Raw genomic sequence first — 14,426 nt, forward strand, 5'->3', positions numbered from 1 at the left:
TCTGTACAGACACTGATAAAATTGTCAAGTCTGCTTTCTGAACCTGTATGCAAGACATTATGGATGTTTCTCAGCTACCTCATTTGCAGTTTTCTAATATTCATCCATGGTTAATTCAAGCTAATCTAAAAATTTTGTAATCAACTCCTAACATGTCATTCCTGCATGTAATTACATTAATTTTTCTCACAACTCTTCCAACTTATATCAAATTTATTATCTTATCCCCTTTTCAACAGAAAGAAAACACCTACAATTAGAAAGTGTTCAGATTAATTGGAATGCACAATACATGATGGGGGAATAGTTTTATAATCATACAAAAAAATTAAATCAGATATAAATCAATTTTTCATTCGCACATATCATTTTAAACAATCAATTTTTCATTATTTAAAAACTCACTTCATACAAAACATCAACAACTGACAGAGATTTGCAAAATTTGTATTATTTTCTGGTGCCAGGCTAGAATCTACAACTGTGTGCATAACGAATTAGATCTCAAGTGTTCATTGGTGCTGCTTGCTGCCATTTTTTCACCTTCTCTCCAGGTAGCAAATGATTTAGTAAGATGTTTTTTCCTAAATGTTTGTCACTGGCTTCCAGTTATTAAAAATTTTACCAAATAACCCGTGATTCCAAATAAAATGAGGGCATGGTCCTCAGGCAAGTAAATCTCTTTGCTACCCCTCACAATGATTGAGGGTCAAGTCATTTCAATATTGGCAACGCCACACAGCCACGCATGCATTATTTTTCCTCTAACCATCTGCACATCTGAAGGGAAAAATGTGGTTAGGTGAAAGTTTGGAGCAGGCAATGAATACATGATTCTAAAGAAATTGAAAAATGCACTCAGATTTCCTTTTTTTAATTTGTGCATTAAGAGCTTGCCAACCGCTTGACGCCAAACACCAGCCAGCACTATTAACTGCGGGGGTGGGGAGGGGGGGGGGGGGAAATCGGGGAAGGAAAGACACCAGCATTCACCAGAAGTGGCGATGAAACACCACTTTGAGAGAAAAATCCCCCCCCCCCCCCCTTCTCCAATATTTTTCTTTTACCCAAGAGCAGGCGACTGAAAATAATTAGAACCGCTTGGCCTCCCACTGAAAAACTGAACACCCTCACAATAAAGATGTGCTCAAACTGCCAGGGAAGAAGAATAAGAAGAGTTTGGAGGAGAATAAGGCATATGAGGAGAAAGAAGAGAAGCCAAATTTAGCTTAAATTAGTATAAGTAAAATCCAAGAGGAGCCAGGTTAACATCAGTGATGTTTCGTGTCTGCTCCAGGAATTTCTTCATGTCCCACACCCGTTGTGACTAGCTGATGACAAAGAGTCCAAGCAACTGTCTAGTAAATACAATCCCATAGGAGATTAAAAAAAAAAAAATTAGAAATAATAATTTTTATTTTCTGACTAACTTGAAAATATATAGGTGATTTAAAACATAAATAATGTACGAAAGTTTGATTTATATATTTACAAGCTGAAGTCAGCATTATTGGAAGCCAGAACTAATGACAAGTGCTAACAGCAACCTCCTGTCCTTCACTTCCTCTCTTTGCTCTTCATCGCTTGTTTGCTGGCTTCTCTTCTCCTCTTGTTGATTGGGTTTCGGGGATCGAAAATTTCGAACCAATCGTCATTCTTTGTGCTTGCATCTTTGGCCAAAACTGGGACTTTCTCTTCAAACCTTAATTTGTGAGTCAACCTGCAAATATGGCAAACCATTCCTTAGTGTGCACAACAGCGAACACAACTGCTGGTCAAAACTAAGTTAGGATATTAAACAATCAATTTTACAATAGCAAGAGATTTACACTGTAATTATTATATATGTATAGACCTTTCTTTAATGCTTTGTTATAGTTATATATCTTTACAACATTGACACAACCTTTTAAAACCACAGTCTTGAATACTGAAGGCACAACACAGCTAATAGCAACAAATTGTGGAGTTTAGATTTCATTAGTGAGTAGTGGATAGCACACAGGCACATGCGTGCAGCCGGCGTTCATCGATTTATTAGACGTCACGTCAAAAAAGTTTTATGTACGAGAGACATTATTTCAGGAACCAATCATCGGCAGTAACAGTTATTTGGGAACACAAATACAGTCTCAAATCGCAACAAATTTCTTCAAGTGTTAATGAATGTGAACTCTAGACCAAATGTTGAGCTAGCTGAGAGTTCTAGTGTTACAACTATTTGGGTTTCACACGTGCCAATAAATTACATCGAGCTGTGACAAGCAGGAATGTCCGTGTGCTAAGTGTCAGTTTCTTACCAGCTCTCACTGTTGTCATCATCGTCGTCATCGACCTCGGCTACTGGGTGCTCCGGGTTTTTTTCTTCGTCGTCAGAGTTCTCCTGTACCTGCTCTTTAGCGGTAGCTAGTTTCTTCTGGAACTTGGCGAGCATAGCGAGAGTCAAACTCTCCCGAGACACACCTGTGCGAGAGAAACGATTCATGGAGACACTGCTGGTTTATCAAAATGCTTCAGCTAGAGAAAAAAAAGGATTAGATTCACTCACGGGCCAACCCAGCTTCGAATTTTGGGAAAGAAGGTGGAAATGGGAGGAGGAGTTACGGATGATTGGGTGTTAGGGGAACTCCACCCCCTCAATTAAACAAGGAATTTGAAAATTTTACCAAAACCACTATACTAATGGGATAGATTATTTTTTACTATTCCTTCAATTTTTTAAGTTTGAAGGCCCTTCCTATACATTGCTTGATTTATAAACAGACAAACAAACATATCAAATTTCAGGGGAATGAAAGAATAAATATTTTTTTATTATTAATGACTCCTATGCACCCACCATTGTCTGCAATAATTCTTCTTGCAAAAAATTGGTTCAAAAAATTTTTTTTTAATACTTATATTTCAAACATGTTCTAGCTTCACTTGTGTGTCAAACAGGTGAGCACAAATCCACCAGAATTTAAAGATATACATATTCAAAACATAAAAATAATTTGACAAAACAGGAAAAAAATTCATTATCCCAGACCAATTGATCAATAAATTATTGGCACAAACTACTAAATAACATCCATTAAATGTTTGGGAGATCAAATGCGACACTTTTGCAATTTGAATTGAATTTGCTAACATGATGATACATTGTATTTTGATATTATTCATTGTATTAACTAACATTAAAGTGTTATTCATTGATAAAATGGAGAATTACCTACCTTTTTTAGGTATCTGACTTTTTTTTTCTTTGTACTTTTCTTTTTCCTCCTTGTACTCTTTGACAACATCTTCATTTTCTTCCTTTACTTTCACATTTCTTTCATTTTCTTCTTCTTCAACCTCTTTCCTTTTTTTTGCATTCTGCATCCCACGTTTCAAGTCTCTTATTTCCTTCCTGATGTTCTCTCTGCAACCGAAACATTTAAAAAAACAATTAAGACAAAGAATATATTATGTATTGATTATCTTATCAAATTGCTTCAGAGATTATGCTAAAAGAAATTTATTAAAAAGCAGTATTGTTTACAATTTATTGTGAAGATCGATTCATTGTTGGTACACAACAAAAAAGAACGTCTGCCTATTCGTCTGCCGGTAATCGTATGTGCGCAAGCATCTGTAGTTGGAATCATATTGGAATCATGGCTTCCAAGTGAGAGCATAATGCATCAGTTTTAAGTACTTGAGACAAAACTAGAAGTATTACGGCATACTTAATGTCATGAAGGCCACACTTATGTTGCTCGCACTTTAGTTTTAAGCAAGTCAACTGTGCGCACAATCGTAAAGAATAAGGACTCTTACCAAAAGTTTATATATATATATAAGTCTGATGCCGTTGGTTGTATTAGCGGGAATATATTTGACATTAGACACTGGAACAGAAATTAACAGAGAGTTCACATGGAAAAGGTTGTTAAATAAATTGTGCAAAAAAAAAAAATCACGGCTTGACAGGATTGATGTGAACCAAGCGGTGATATGCGAATAAGCACTTTAATTTTTGAAAAATCAAAATGTAAATATCCAGGCAGTAATATTGGTTTCACTGCCAGTAAATGATGGCTTGGAAAGTTCGTGGAAAGGTACGTGACTTGAGTTGGTCACGCCCGGGCGGGAAAGTCAACCAGCCGACTGACGATAAGTAGGTACATAACTACCTATCTCCCGTTACACGGTGTCGTATTTGTCATACTCTATGGTAGGCTTATTAAGATAAATGGTGTGTCATATTTATCTTTGAGTGTTACTCTACGCATTTGTATTATGTGAAGAATATTTCCCTACACATTTTGGAACACATTAAGTAAATTATTAATAGCCTTGTATTTATGGAGACTAATGTTTCAGAATACGCAATTTCAAATACCACAAACATTTTTTAGGAACTAATTAGTCGTGCAAAGTGAAGGATTAGTGAACTAAATTATAAAAAAATATTTTTAATTTAATTTTAATTTATAAATTACATAAAAATTGTGATTAAATATTATAATAATATGGTTAATACAAACCTCATTATTACAAAGTGACAAAATTATAGTCCCTTCAGGTTTGTATTATTGAGGTTTGACTGCATGTCACCAGACAAAGACAAACACACTAAGCCAGAATTTTCAGCTCTAGACCAACTCCAGACATGTCGCATAACTTTCTTAATGCAAATAGGAAGGTGAGTATTCCAAAAGACAGTCAGTTAAGTATCTGCAGCTCTCACGGATGGCTTACGGGCTGTGAACAAAAAATAAAAACTATTTTTGTTGGACATGTCAAATGTTCACTTATGAGATAGGGACTATGAGATTAAGAATGGGTTTAGTGTGTTACTACAAGATTCCTGTAAAAATTATACTTCTGTGCATTAGTGTTAAACATTTTTAACAAGTTTTAAAAAATTTTAGAAAATTATTTGCTAATTTTCGAAAAGCATTTACTTGTAAGCAATTTTTTGTTACTCAAAATTTTGGTTCCCCTACTCCAACACCCTTCAAGCCTGAGGTACTCACAGACTAGTGGCATGAGATGGAGAGGAGGTCTAACCCAAAAAAAGTAACAAACTGTGTATCATGTTTTTATATTTCTGTGTGTCTTTCTACAACCACCATGGCCTGTGAATAAATATATCCGTTAACTTTTCTCTTCAAATTACTGGTTGCTTATTGAACTGCATTTCTGTTATTGCAACAAATATGCTTTTACAAGGATGGGTGCTTGCATCTTGCTGGCCAAAGCAATTCAATTACACTCAGCACAGTCTCCTCAATGTTAATCTTTCCAAACTCAACCAGGTTAAGCAGTGTATGTAATGTTCTGGAACAGATGATGCGCAGATCAGGAACAACAAGAGTGAGTCAAACTCCACGACATATGTAAATAGTAGAGTAATTAGTTTGGTACTCCTTTTCGAACAGATAATATTGAGATTTAGTGAGAAGTATAGCAAGGTAGTAAAACAAGAGCGTGAAAATTAGTAATTAAAAGACAGACTAAAACCATTGGCTCGCCACAAATAAATTTTCACGGTTTATTAGACTTGTACAGGACCCAGATTAGAAGTACAGGCGGAACCGTTTAAGGGCAAAAACCAGCATTCACAAAACCGTTGCAACTCACGCTTCTCGTGATTTCTGGTCCCGTCTTTCCTTGCCAAAGTCATATTCCTCTTCTTCTTCATCATCCCTTGCTGAATCCTTGACATCCTTGCCTCGCGAGGTTTCCGGTGGCTGTTCCTCCAACTTCCTCTTCAGCTTTGTCATGATCCGCTTCATTTCTTCGCTGAAAAGTACGAAGACCTTTACCACCAGCTTAAATATACACTGCATGTACAAAACAGATTAAATTCACAGTAAATGATTAAACTGCACAATTTTTTCCCGGTATCTATAAATACTAATATTATAAAAAGGGGAAGTAAATTAATTAGTTTGTTAATAAGAAATAAACTTGAAAACTTTTGGACAGAAATTCAAAAATTCTTTTAATGTTTTAAAGCTTCACTATTCCAGATGGACAAAGGTTATGTTTTTATATAAAAAAAACAGTTTCTAAAAGATATAGCTATATTTCAATTAAAACCGGGGGAAAAAAAAAATCCAAATACGTAAACTGCTTTCTTAGCTTACATTGAGTAAAACATTACAGATATTACAAACTATGTTTTTAAGTCACTATAAAGCAACACGAAATTGCGACCATTGTGATTAAAGTTCCAAAAAACATTCTGCTTGCATTGGTTATTAGTTAGTTTTAATTTTGTACTAAAATAGATTAATAACATATATTATTTCTTCCTATCAATATATGGTGATGAAACTGTGCATTTATATACAGATATGAGTTCATCAAAAGACTACAAGAGCATGACACATTAGGGCCCCCGCCTACCCGGCCACACATACAGAGTGCGAAGCTTCAGAAAAACCACGCAATTAAAAAAAACTGCTCAAGATATCAGACAGGTGCCTGTTTACACGAGAAGCATTCGAGAACGCGCTGAGGATGGACGACCGGTCCTGTTTCCGTATTTTGTTTTTGAACTGTATTCACAGAAGAGTGAAATCTGTTTAAAATGTGTGAGTTCATACTATACTTACTAGACATGAAACACGCCCCCCGGTAAAGAATCTTGAAAGCACCCCAGGGACTCGTATTACACCTTTGATCTTCATTTCTCCGCCATGTAATGTTACGGTTACTGCTAAAATCTCATAGCTACGATGAAAAGACTGCACGCCAGTCCAAAGCCTTGTGATTAGAGGAGATACTGCACTGGAAGTACCAGCGAGCGTTGCACAACACAAACTCACCCCTGACTTTGAATATAAATATACTGTATAGAAGTCGCCAGCCCAGGTTAAAATTTCTAATACGGTTTGAGGTACATAGTTGGTTAATTCACCGCCGCAATCGCCACCATCTCTAGGGCATCGACTTGTGGTGGTCCCTAGCGGACAAGTGTCGAACTCTTCAAACACCCCTTCCCCACCCTCCCTCAAACATGCATTGTCCTCCACCCACCCTCTGCCCCACCTCTCATCCCTACCCTCAAACTCCCGTTGAACGACCTTGAGCTGCAGTGAATGTTGGGTTGGGGGTGCGGGGGAATGACAGCGGGCGACAGTGCTGCGCTCTAACGTGTAAATAACAACCTGAGACGATACAGAGCGTTACGGCAGCGCCCTGCAGCGGTGAAGATCCCAAGCTGCTCATCATACGCTCCTGAAAAACATAGAGTAAATCCTATCCACTCGCGACTTCTATACAGTATATATATTCAAAGCCCCTGATCAGGCGGGCCCCTTAAGACAGTGTAAATTTCGGACTCACTCATCTTTCCCCTGCGCCGCGCGGGAGTCCTCGTCACCGCTGAGGTCGGAGTCGCGGCCGTCCTCGCCGCCCTCGGGGCCGCCGACGGCCGCCACCGCGCTCAGGCTGGGGTCGTCCAGCAGGTCGTGCGTGGACTTGCTGCGGCCCGAGTACTTCTTGTTCGCCTCGATCGTCTCCTCCTCGTCCTCCTCCGCCTCCTCGCCGAACGACAGCAGCTTGAAGTTCCTGCGCACAATCGAAATGCATACAGTTCGTGTCAAGGGAAACCCAAAACCCAAATTATAATTTTTCTGCTCACTGGTAAGACTGTTGACAAATAATTTTGCACTTATGCTACGGTTTTGAATAAAATTTTGCTCGGTGTCGGTGATTAAAACATGCCTTTATACTTTTTTTTTTTTGGTTAACAAGTAAAGTTTAATAATACTCTGCATTTTCAAAAGAAACAAAATTATTAAAGACCATGAAAATATTTGCAGCAATTAGAATCCTCACACCCGAGATTTCTATTAAAAAAATTTATTTATTTTCACACTAAGTTTAAACACTGCTATAGTTAGGGCTGGAAAGTTTGGCATTTTTTAAAAAATTTTTGTCAAAATTTGCATAAATTATTTTATAAATTAGCATCATTATCATGAAATTAGCTGTTACATAAATTTTATTTAAAAAAATAATACTAATATTTCAAATGACTAAAAATTTAAATATTCGTACATACAAATACGGTACCTACAAATTACACTATATTTCAGTTTTGAAAAAAAAAAATACAACTTTTGCATGCTTTTCTAAATTAAATAAAACCACAAAAAAATTCTTATGTGTACATATTTTACTTGAAAAAATTGGCAGTGCAATAAGCTAACAACCGTAAAGAGGCAGTTTTCATTTACAGAAATTTATTCATTTAGGTGAAACGCCTTAACTTCGCCAATCAAAATAAGGCAATAAATAAATAAATTAATTAATTAATCAATTGGATTAATTGGGTTAAGCTTATATTTTGAAGTTATCTTGTATACATGTAACTAGGCTGCATCACAGAGACACTGCAATATCACAAAGCATGCTGGTCACAAAAACTAGAGTAGAGAAAGATAACCCGAAGTCACCAAATGGTTCAAGTGTACATTTGGGGTAACGCCAAGTAACTGCAGAATTGCTGTGGTCACTACTGTAGTTTACTTCACATAAAACGAGTGTGTTCATGAGGCAATAAAAAATATGCAGCAAAGATGATGGACGTGTTGTATTTTTGTGTAATGACTGAAGTACTGATACATTTTGAACGACAAACAAAGGTTAAAAAATTTAATATTACATGCACATGTGTCCAACGACAAACTGCAAAGTACGAATGTAAGGTTTTCAACCGACAGGTTTGATTTCATCTGGAAACATACTACAGTAGTGTCCTGCTAATCCCGACTAGATGGGACCTTACCCTGTCCGGATCACCGAAAGTTAGGATTTAATAGAATTTGCCTTAAAATGCGTAACAAAGTTTTAGATCAGTAAAGCTATGAAAATCAATTTTTTTTTTTTCTTTGATAAATACATACAGTAAGTCCTCTATTTACGTCGTACCGATTTACGTCGTTTCGGATTAACGTCGCTAATGTTTGAGTACTCATGTTTCAATTTAAGTTGTCGCCGATTCACAATAACGTTGTTTACAATGACCGTAAACCTTTATTTTAACCAAAACACCGTATATAATTAGTTTATAATTCTTTGTTTCCTTCGGTAGTTAATTTATGCTATATAACGTAAGCTACACGTTCACCGCCTTATCTTATCATACATCATGACGGACGCTTCCTGCTCTTACGTACAGTATGTACTATATATCTGTTTTTATATTTCAATAAAGAAAGGTAATAAAGCAGCTGGTTAAATAACCATTCTATAAAGCTGAGAAGTACTAGTTGGACTTGTTTCCCACGCTGTCGGTTGTCATTTGCTGATAAAATTGCCCGTTGTCACGTCTGTATGCCAGCGCTTCTGGCCGACCTTGGGCCGTGGTCGGCCGGTGGCATGAAACATGGCTCATTTTGCGTCGTTTCTATTTACGTCGCGGTTTTCAGGAACGTAACCCCGACGTAAACCGAGGACTTACTGTACAACTTTTCCTACAGCTTAATTTTAGTGACAATACTAATGTATATGTAGACCTACGTTTTTAACCTACGAACTAATATAGGACTGATAAAACAACATTAACAACATCCTAGTGATTAAAATTCAAAATTAATTGACTGTACAGTATAAAAAAAAAAACTACAGTAAATTGTAAATCCCGTCGAGACTAACCATTGTCTGGATGAGTGGCATTCTACTTTATTTCAACATCCACATATATAATTTTACTGACTTGGTATGCTTTGTTAACACCTAAATCTGCACCACAATGGGAAACTGAACACATTGCTGGATGTGTGCATTACCTAACCGTCTGTCTCTCTTACCACACCATTTGTCCAGTGCTAACAGCTATTAAGGAATCTTATATTGACGGTACATACAAGTATTTTTTCCATTACATTTCTTTAGCCATACATATCTTCATTTGGTTGAAAACATAAATATCATAAAAATTTTTAGTTACGGTTACTTGGAACTTAATTAGAGACAGTTAACTACAAGAAATTCAAAGTTATTTTATGCTGTATTCTAAAACAAGATCTTTAAAGGTAATTAGAATAACTAGTACAAAGTTACATAACTGACCAGAATATGACACTTACTTAACGCCACTGCTTTTGTCTTTTTTCTTCTTCTTTTCTTCTTTGACTTCCTCATCTTTTGGAACACATCTAGGGACAATGTCAGGGAACGGGTTCAACAAAACTTCTGTTTTAATTACCTTTTGAGGGTAAACAGGTCTGTCATCCTGGAAAAAATGGTAAAGACAAAAAAAAAACATTCTTATTCCATGATTTTAAACTGGACCCATTAATGGCCCCAATATTTTGCCAGCATGCTTTCAAGAAGGAAAAAATGAAAATAAACTGCATATAAAATTGATAAAAAATAAACACACGTAAAAATACCATTTGAACCCTGGAAACAACTGTACTGAAGAATACAAATAACATTAAATAAATTTGTTTGTAAGGTAAAAATAAAAATAAAAATATTAGCAATATTAATAAACATTACAATTTATGACTTTGACTATGTTTAAAAGAAACTTATTTACATTTTGGAGTAAAAGAATCTACAATGAAGTTAAATGAACAAAAAAAAAACCCATCAGAAAAAAAAATTGGAAAGAGTAAAGTAAAAAAATTTTTTCTATACAGCCAGCAATAAAAATGTGATCATACCCTGTCCACTAAGGCGTCTTCTAGTTTCAGCATGTTAAATAAGGTTTCACCCGTGACTTTCCCGAAGATCGTATGCTTGTTCTGCAGCTCTGGGGTCGCGGCAAGCGTGAAGAAAAACTGGGATCCATTGTCGTTCTTCCCCGCGTTCGCCATGGCCAGGAGGCCCCTCCGGTTGAATCGCAAGCGAGAGTGGAATTCATCCTGAAAGAAAATTAAACCACACTATTTATTGAAAGTATTGTTTATTTAGACAAGAACACCCTAATTTTGAGCTCTTAAAGCGTGGGACAAGCATTTCTTGAGCTGTCAGCATGAGGGGTGAGTGGGAAGAAAGGGGAAATAGATTAGTAATAATGTATTTTTATCGTATACAATCGCCATTATTTGGTCCGGCATGCTTCAGTTCAGAACATTCTTTTATACGGCAACAATTACGCCGTGCGCATTCAAATTTTTTTCGGGTGGATTCACGGATTTGAAGAGAACGTATGTCAGTGAGATGTGTTCAAGGAGGTTGAAAAATCTCCTTTGGCACTCAATTGTTCTTCAAGTCCTATACATGTTCTAAATATGTTGACCCTTTAGGGCTTAACAAGCAATGGAGCCGAGCAGTACGCACTGAAAAACCAACAACGTGATTTGCAGCATAGAAAGAAGTGTTATCATAAACGTTATGAGGAAGCTAGTGACAGACATGTTTCGGTTCTTATTCTGGAAGCAACAGAACGAGGTGCGAATCACTCATGTGCAAGTAAAGCTGCGTGTAGATACACGCACCAGCGTCACTAAGATGACTGATGTTTTTAGAACAGTTGATGTGTAACTGGACCGCGCCCAATCGGCACTATTTGGTTCCGAGCAAAGCGTTTTGATTGATCTATGGAACCCAGCTTGCAAGTTGTTTGGCCCACACTAAACAGATTAATTCCAATTATGTACTAGCTGGCATTTTGATGGCTAAGCAATATGCCATAATGTTGCTTGTACATTTGGAAAATTAAAAAAGTTTTTTTTTTCTGTCATATATCTACTATAATCAAGGGGTAGCCAATTCTACATTTTTTATCTTCAGCTAATTTGTTGCACCATATTTATGGACATCCAAAACATTGGCTGAAGTGTAGTGTTTGCATTGTGGAAACAGTTTAATTTTTTTTTATGAAAGTGAATGTTTTTAACGATGGAGATTCTAGTTCATACTTACCAACCATTATCAGATGTTATCGAGCACTATTTCTGCAATGTTTTGGGGAAAAGAATAAGGCAATGGCGAGATTAAAAAGTGACTTCAACACGTCATAGCATTTCCTAACTCCATAACTATAACCTTCACCGCTTTTTTTTAATATAAATCTGAATCTGGATTTCATGTCATTTTTACCATAAAAATTTATGTTTGCTTAGTTTATTTTCAGTAAAACTGTTTTTTATGTAAACTTTTCGGTTGTTGGTTGAACACAAATTTACCCCAGCTTTGTGACCTGAATCAAAATATATTTTTGGAACCATGCCTCCTAATTACCACACTTGTGAGGGATGGGGGGGGGGGGGGGGGGGGGGGGGGGGGAATTGGAGGTACTATTATTTTAATAGTAGAGAATTGATTGTTCATGATTTGAGTTAAGATTTGTTTAAATGCTGCTTAATTTCACATTTTGGTGATGTAAGTTATGATGTTTTAACTTGTGATATAGTGTTATATGATGCATTGACATAAATTTCGGTGTTATTTCTGTTTCATCGCAATTTATTATAAACGCTCGTTTCTAACTATAGCTCACATTTGACAACATTCCCACGATAAACATTTGCTAGTAGGAACAAAAAGTGCATGGGCCGCTTTAGCCCATCTACCTTAAACGGATGTCCGTAGACACTTTCTCCTCCCGTGCCTGTTCCGGTGGGATCGCCGCCTTGGACGATGAAGCCCTTGACCACCCTGTGGAACACCGTGCCATCGTAGTAGCCTTCCAAGCAGAGCTGGACGAAGTTCCTGCTGGCCTTCGGCGCTTCCTTGGACCACAGCTCTAGGTCGATGTCTCCCACCGTTGTTTTCAGTAAAACCTGCCAAAATAATATGTATAACCCATTACAGGTTATTAAATTGGTTAAGATAAATTTTTAAGGTACTTGTCGATGCTCTTTAATCTGACATCATTAAGATTGGCATGCTTTTAATTATTAAAAGGGTCATGTTCACAACACGATACCATGATTTTTAATGGGTGGAAAAAAATTAGGGGAACTATATAATGTCATGGAGGTTGGCTAATGAATTCATATTAGAATGGAGAAACAAAGGGTAATTTGGTAGCAGTGTAAGTATGAATATTGGTTGTGAAAATAAATATAAATGATAAGAGTGCGGTGAGTTTTGGGGTCAAATAAGCTTTTGTGGTCTGAGTAGGAGTGAAGTAACAGTAGAATGGAATATCTTGATAAACAGGTATGAGATTAAATAAGTTTACAGTAAGTGAAAGGAAATTAGTATGAATTTATTGAATCTTATGCAGCAATGAGCGAGTAGTCACAAGAGAAATAAAAGGCCATGTTTATTTACACTGAATAAATTTATGGAAGGCACAGAAAATGAATGTGCGGTTGTGATTTTTGTAGTGTCGAAGGAAGTGTCAGTTCGTGTTTTGTGATACTGAATGAATTTAATGGTGAAATAGTAAAAAAATTTTACTGTAAAATTATATATATATATGTTTCTATATATATATATATATATATATATATATATATATATATATATATATATATATATATATATATATATATATATATATATATATATATATATATATATATATATATATATATATATATATATATATATATATATATATATATATATATATATATATATATATATATATATATATAGAAACATATATAATACAAGTGCAATATTGAATGTAAATGATTATTGCCACTAAACCAGACAAGGTAACTGGTTTATTATGGTTTTTAAATGTTTCAGTGATATGTAGCAGTGTTTATATGCATTTTGTTTGCTGTGTTAAATAACAGGTGTATTGTGGTATTGTGTGTGTTTTATTTGCTATTGCTACACCCGGGACTTTTAAATCATGGTTGAACAAACTATATAAAAAGTGGTATCACAAAATTTATTAAAACGGGTGGGATTGTAGTATAGGTAACTGTAACGTGTTATAAACAAGATTGGGCAGGGCTTAAGAAACGTATTTTGCAATACAAGCATCTAAATGTTCCCCCGCCAAAGCCCCCATACTCCTGCGCTAATCCTGCAAGAAAGTTGGGGTAGAAATGACGTCAGCGCCGAGATGTTGGTAACATCTTAATATTGTTATGGTATCGGGAACTAAACACTCTTCTGCGATTAGTTTATCTATTCAAAATTCGACATATAAGAACAATTCCATTACCCTATGGTTTGTACTCATGCTCTAAGTTTAGAGCAGTTACCTTTCCACTCGTTGGTGGTTCTTGTATGTATATGTTACTCATTTTTTATCAAAAGTAATTTTAAGATTAATAAATATAATTATTTAAATTCTTGCTCTGTAAAACGAGGTAAACACATTCAACGCCATATTTGTTTACACAGCATTCTGCAACTGTAATAAGTAAAAATGTCAAACATTACAGCATATATATAGAAAGCACCGTTCATATATGTAAACTATGATAATTTACAACGTAGATTTAAAATTATTACGTTGTGAATTATTGTTTAATTTTACTGTTTATATGTCCTAGTTCCTATAAAAATTTATTTTT

At 35.8% G+C, this 14,426-nt stretch overlaps 1 protein-coding gene across 1 annotated transcript; it reads right to left on the reverse strand.

Moving 5' to 3' along the window:
- Window positions 1–1,398: 1,398 nt before the first annotated feature.
- Window positions 1,399–14,283, reverse strand: LOC134540289 (spliceosome-associated protein CWC27 homolog). Its single transcript, XM_063382948.1, has 9 exons — window positions 14,112–14,283; window positions 12,513–12,722; window positions 10,659–10,859; window positions 10,077–10,222; window positions 7,327–7,551; window positions 5,614–5,775; window positions 3,219–3,406; window positions 2,301–2,463; window positions 1,399–1,720 (listed from the first exon to the last, which is right to left on the reverse strand). The coding sequence occupies exons 1-9, from the start codon at window positions 14,151–14,153 to the stop codon at window positions 1,558–1,560; spliced, it is 1,500 nt and encodes a 499-aa protein (XP_063239018.1). The 5' UTR covers window positions 14,154–14,283; the 3' UTR covers window positions 1,399–1,557.
- Window positions 14,284–14,426: the final 143 nt, after the last annotated feature.

Source organism: Bacillus rossius, chromosome 16 (assembly GCF_032445375.1).
Source record: "Bacillus rossius redtenbacheri isolate Brsri chromosome 16, Brsri_v3, whole genome shotgun sequence".
Classification (NCBI taxonomy): Eukaryota; Metazoa; Arthropoda; class Insecta; order Phasmatodea; family Bacillidae; genus Bacillus; species Bacillus rossius.

Coding starts and splice junctions, on each gene's coding strand:
- LOC134540289 (XM_063382948.1), bottom strand. CDS start 14,153: ATGAGTAACATATACATACAAGAACCACCAACGAGTGGAAAG. Junction 12,723..14,111: donor AACCACCAACGAGTGGAAAG/GTAACTGCTCTA, acceptor TTATTTTGGCAG/GTTTTACTGAAAACAACGGT. Junction 7,552..10,076: donor GACAAAAGCAGTGGCGTTAA/GTAAGTGTCATA, acceptor GATTGTGCGCAG/GAACTTCAAGCTGCTGTCGT.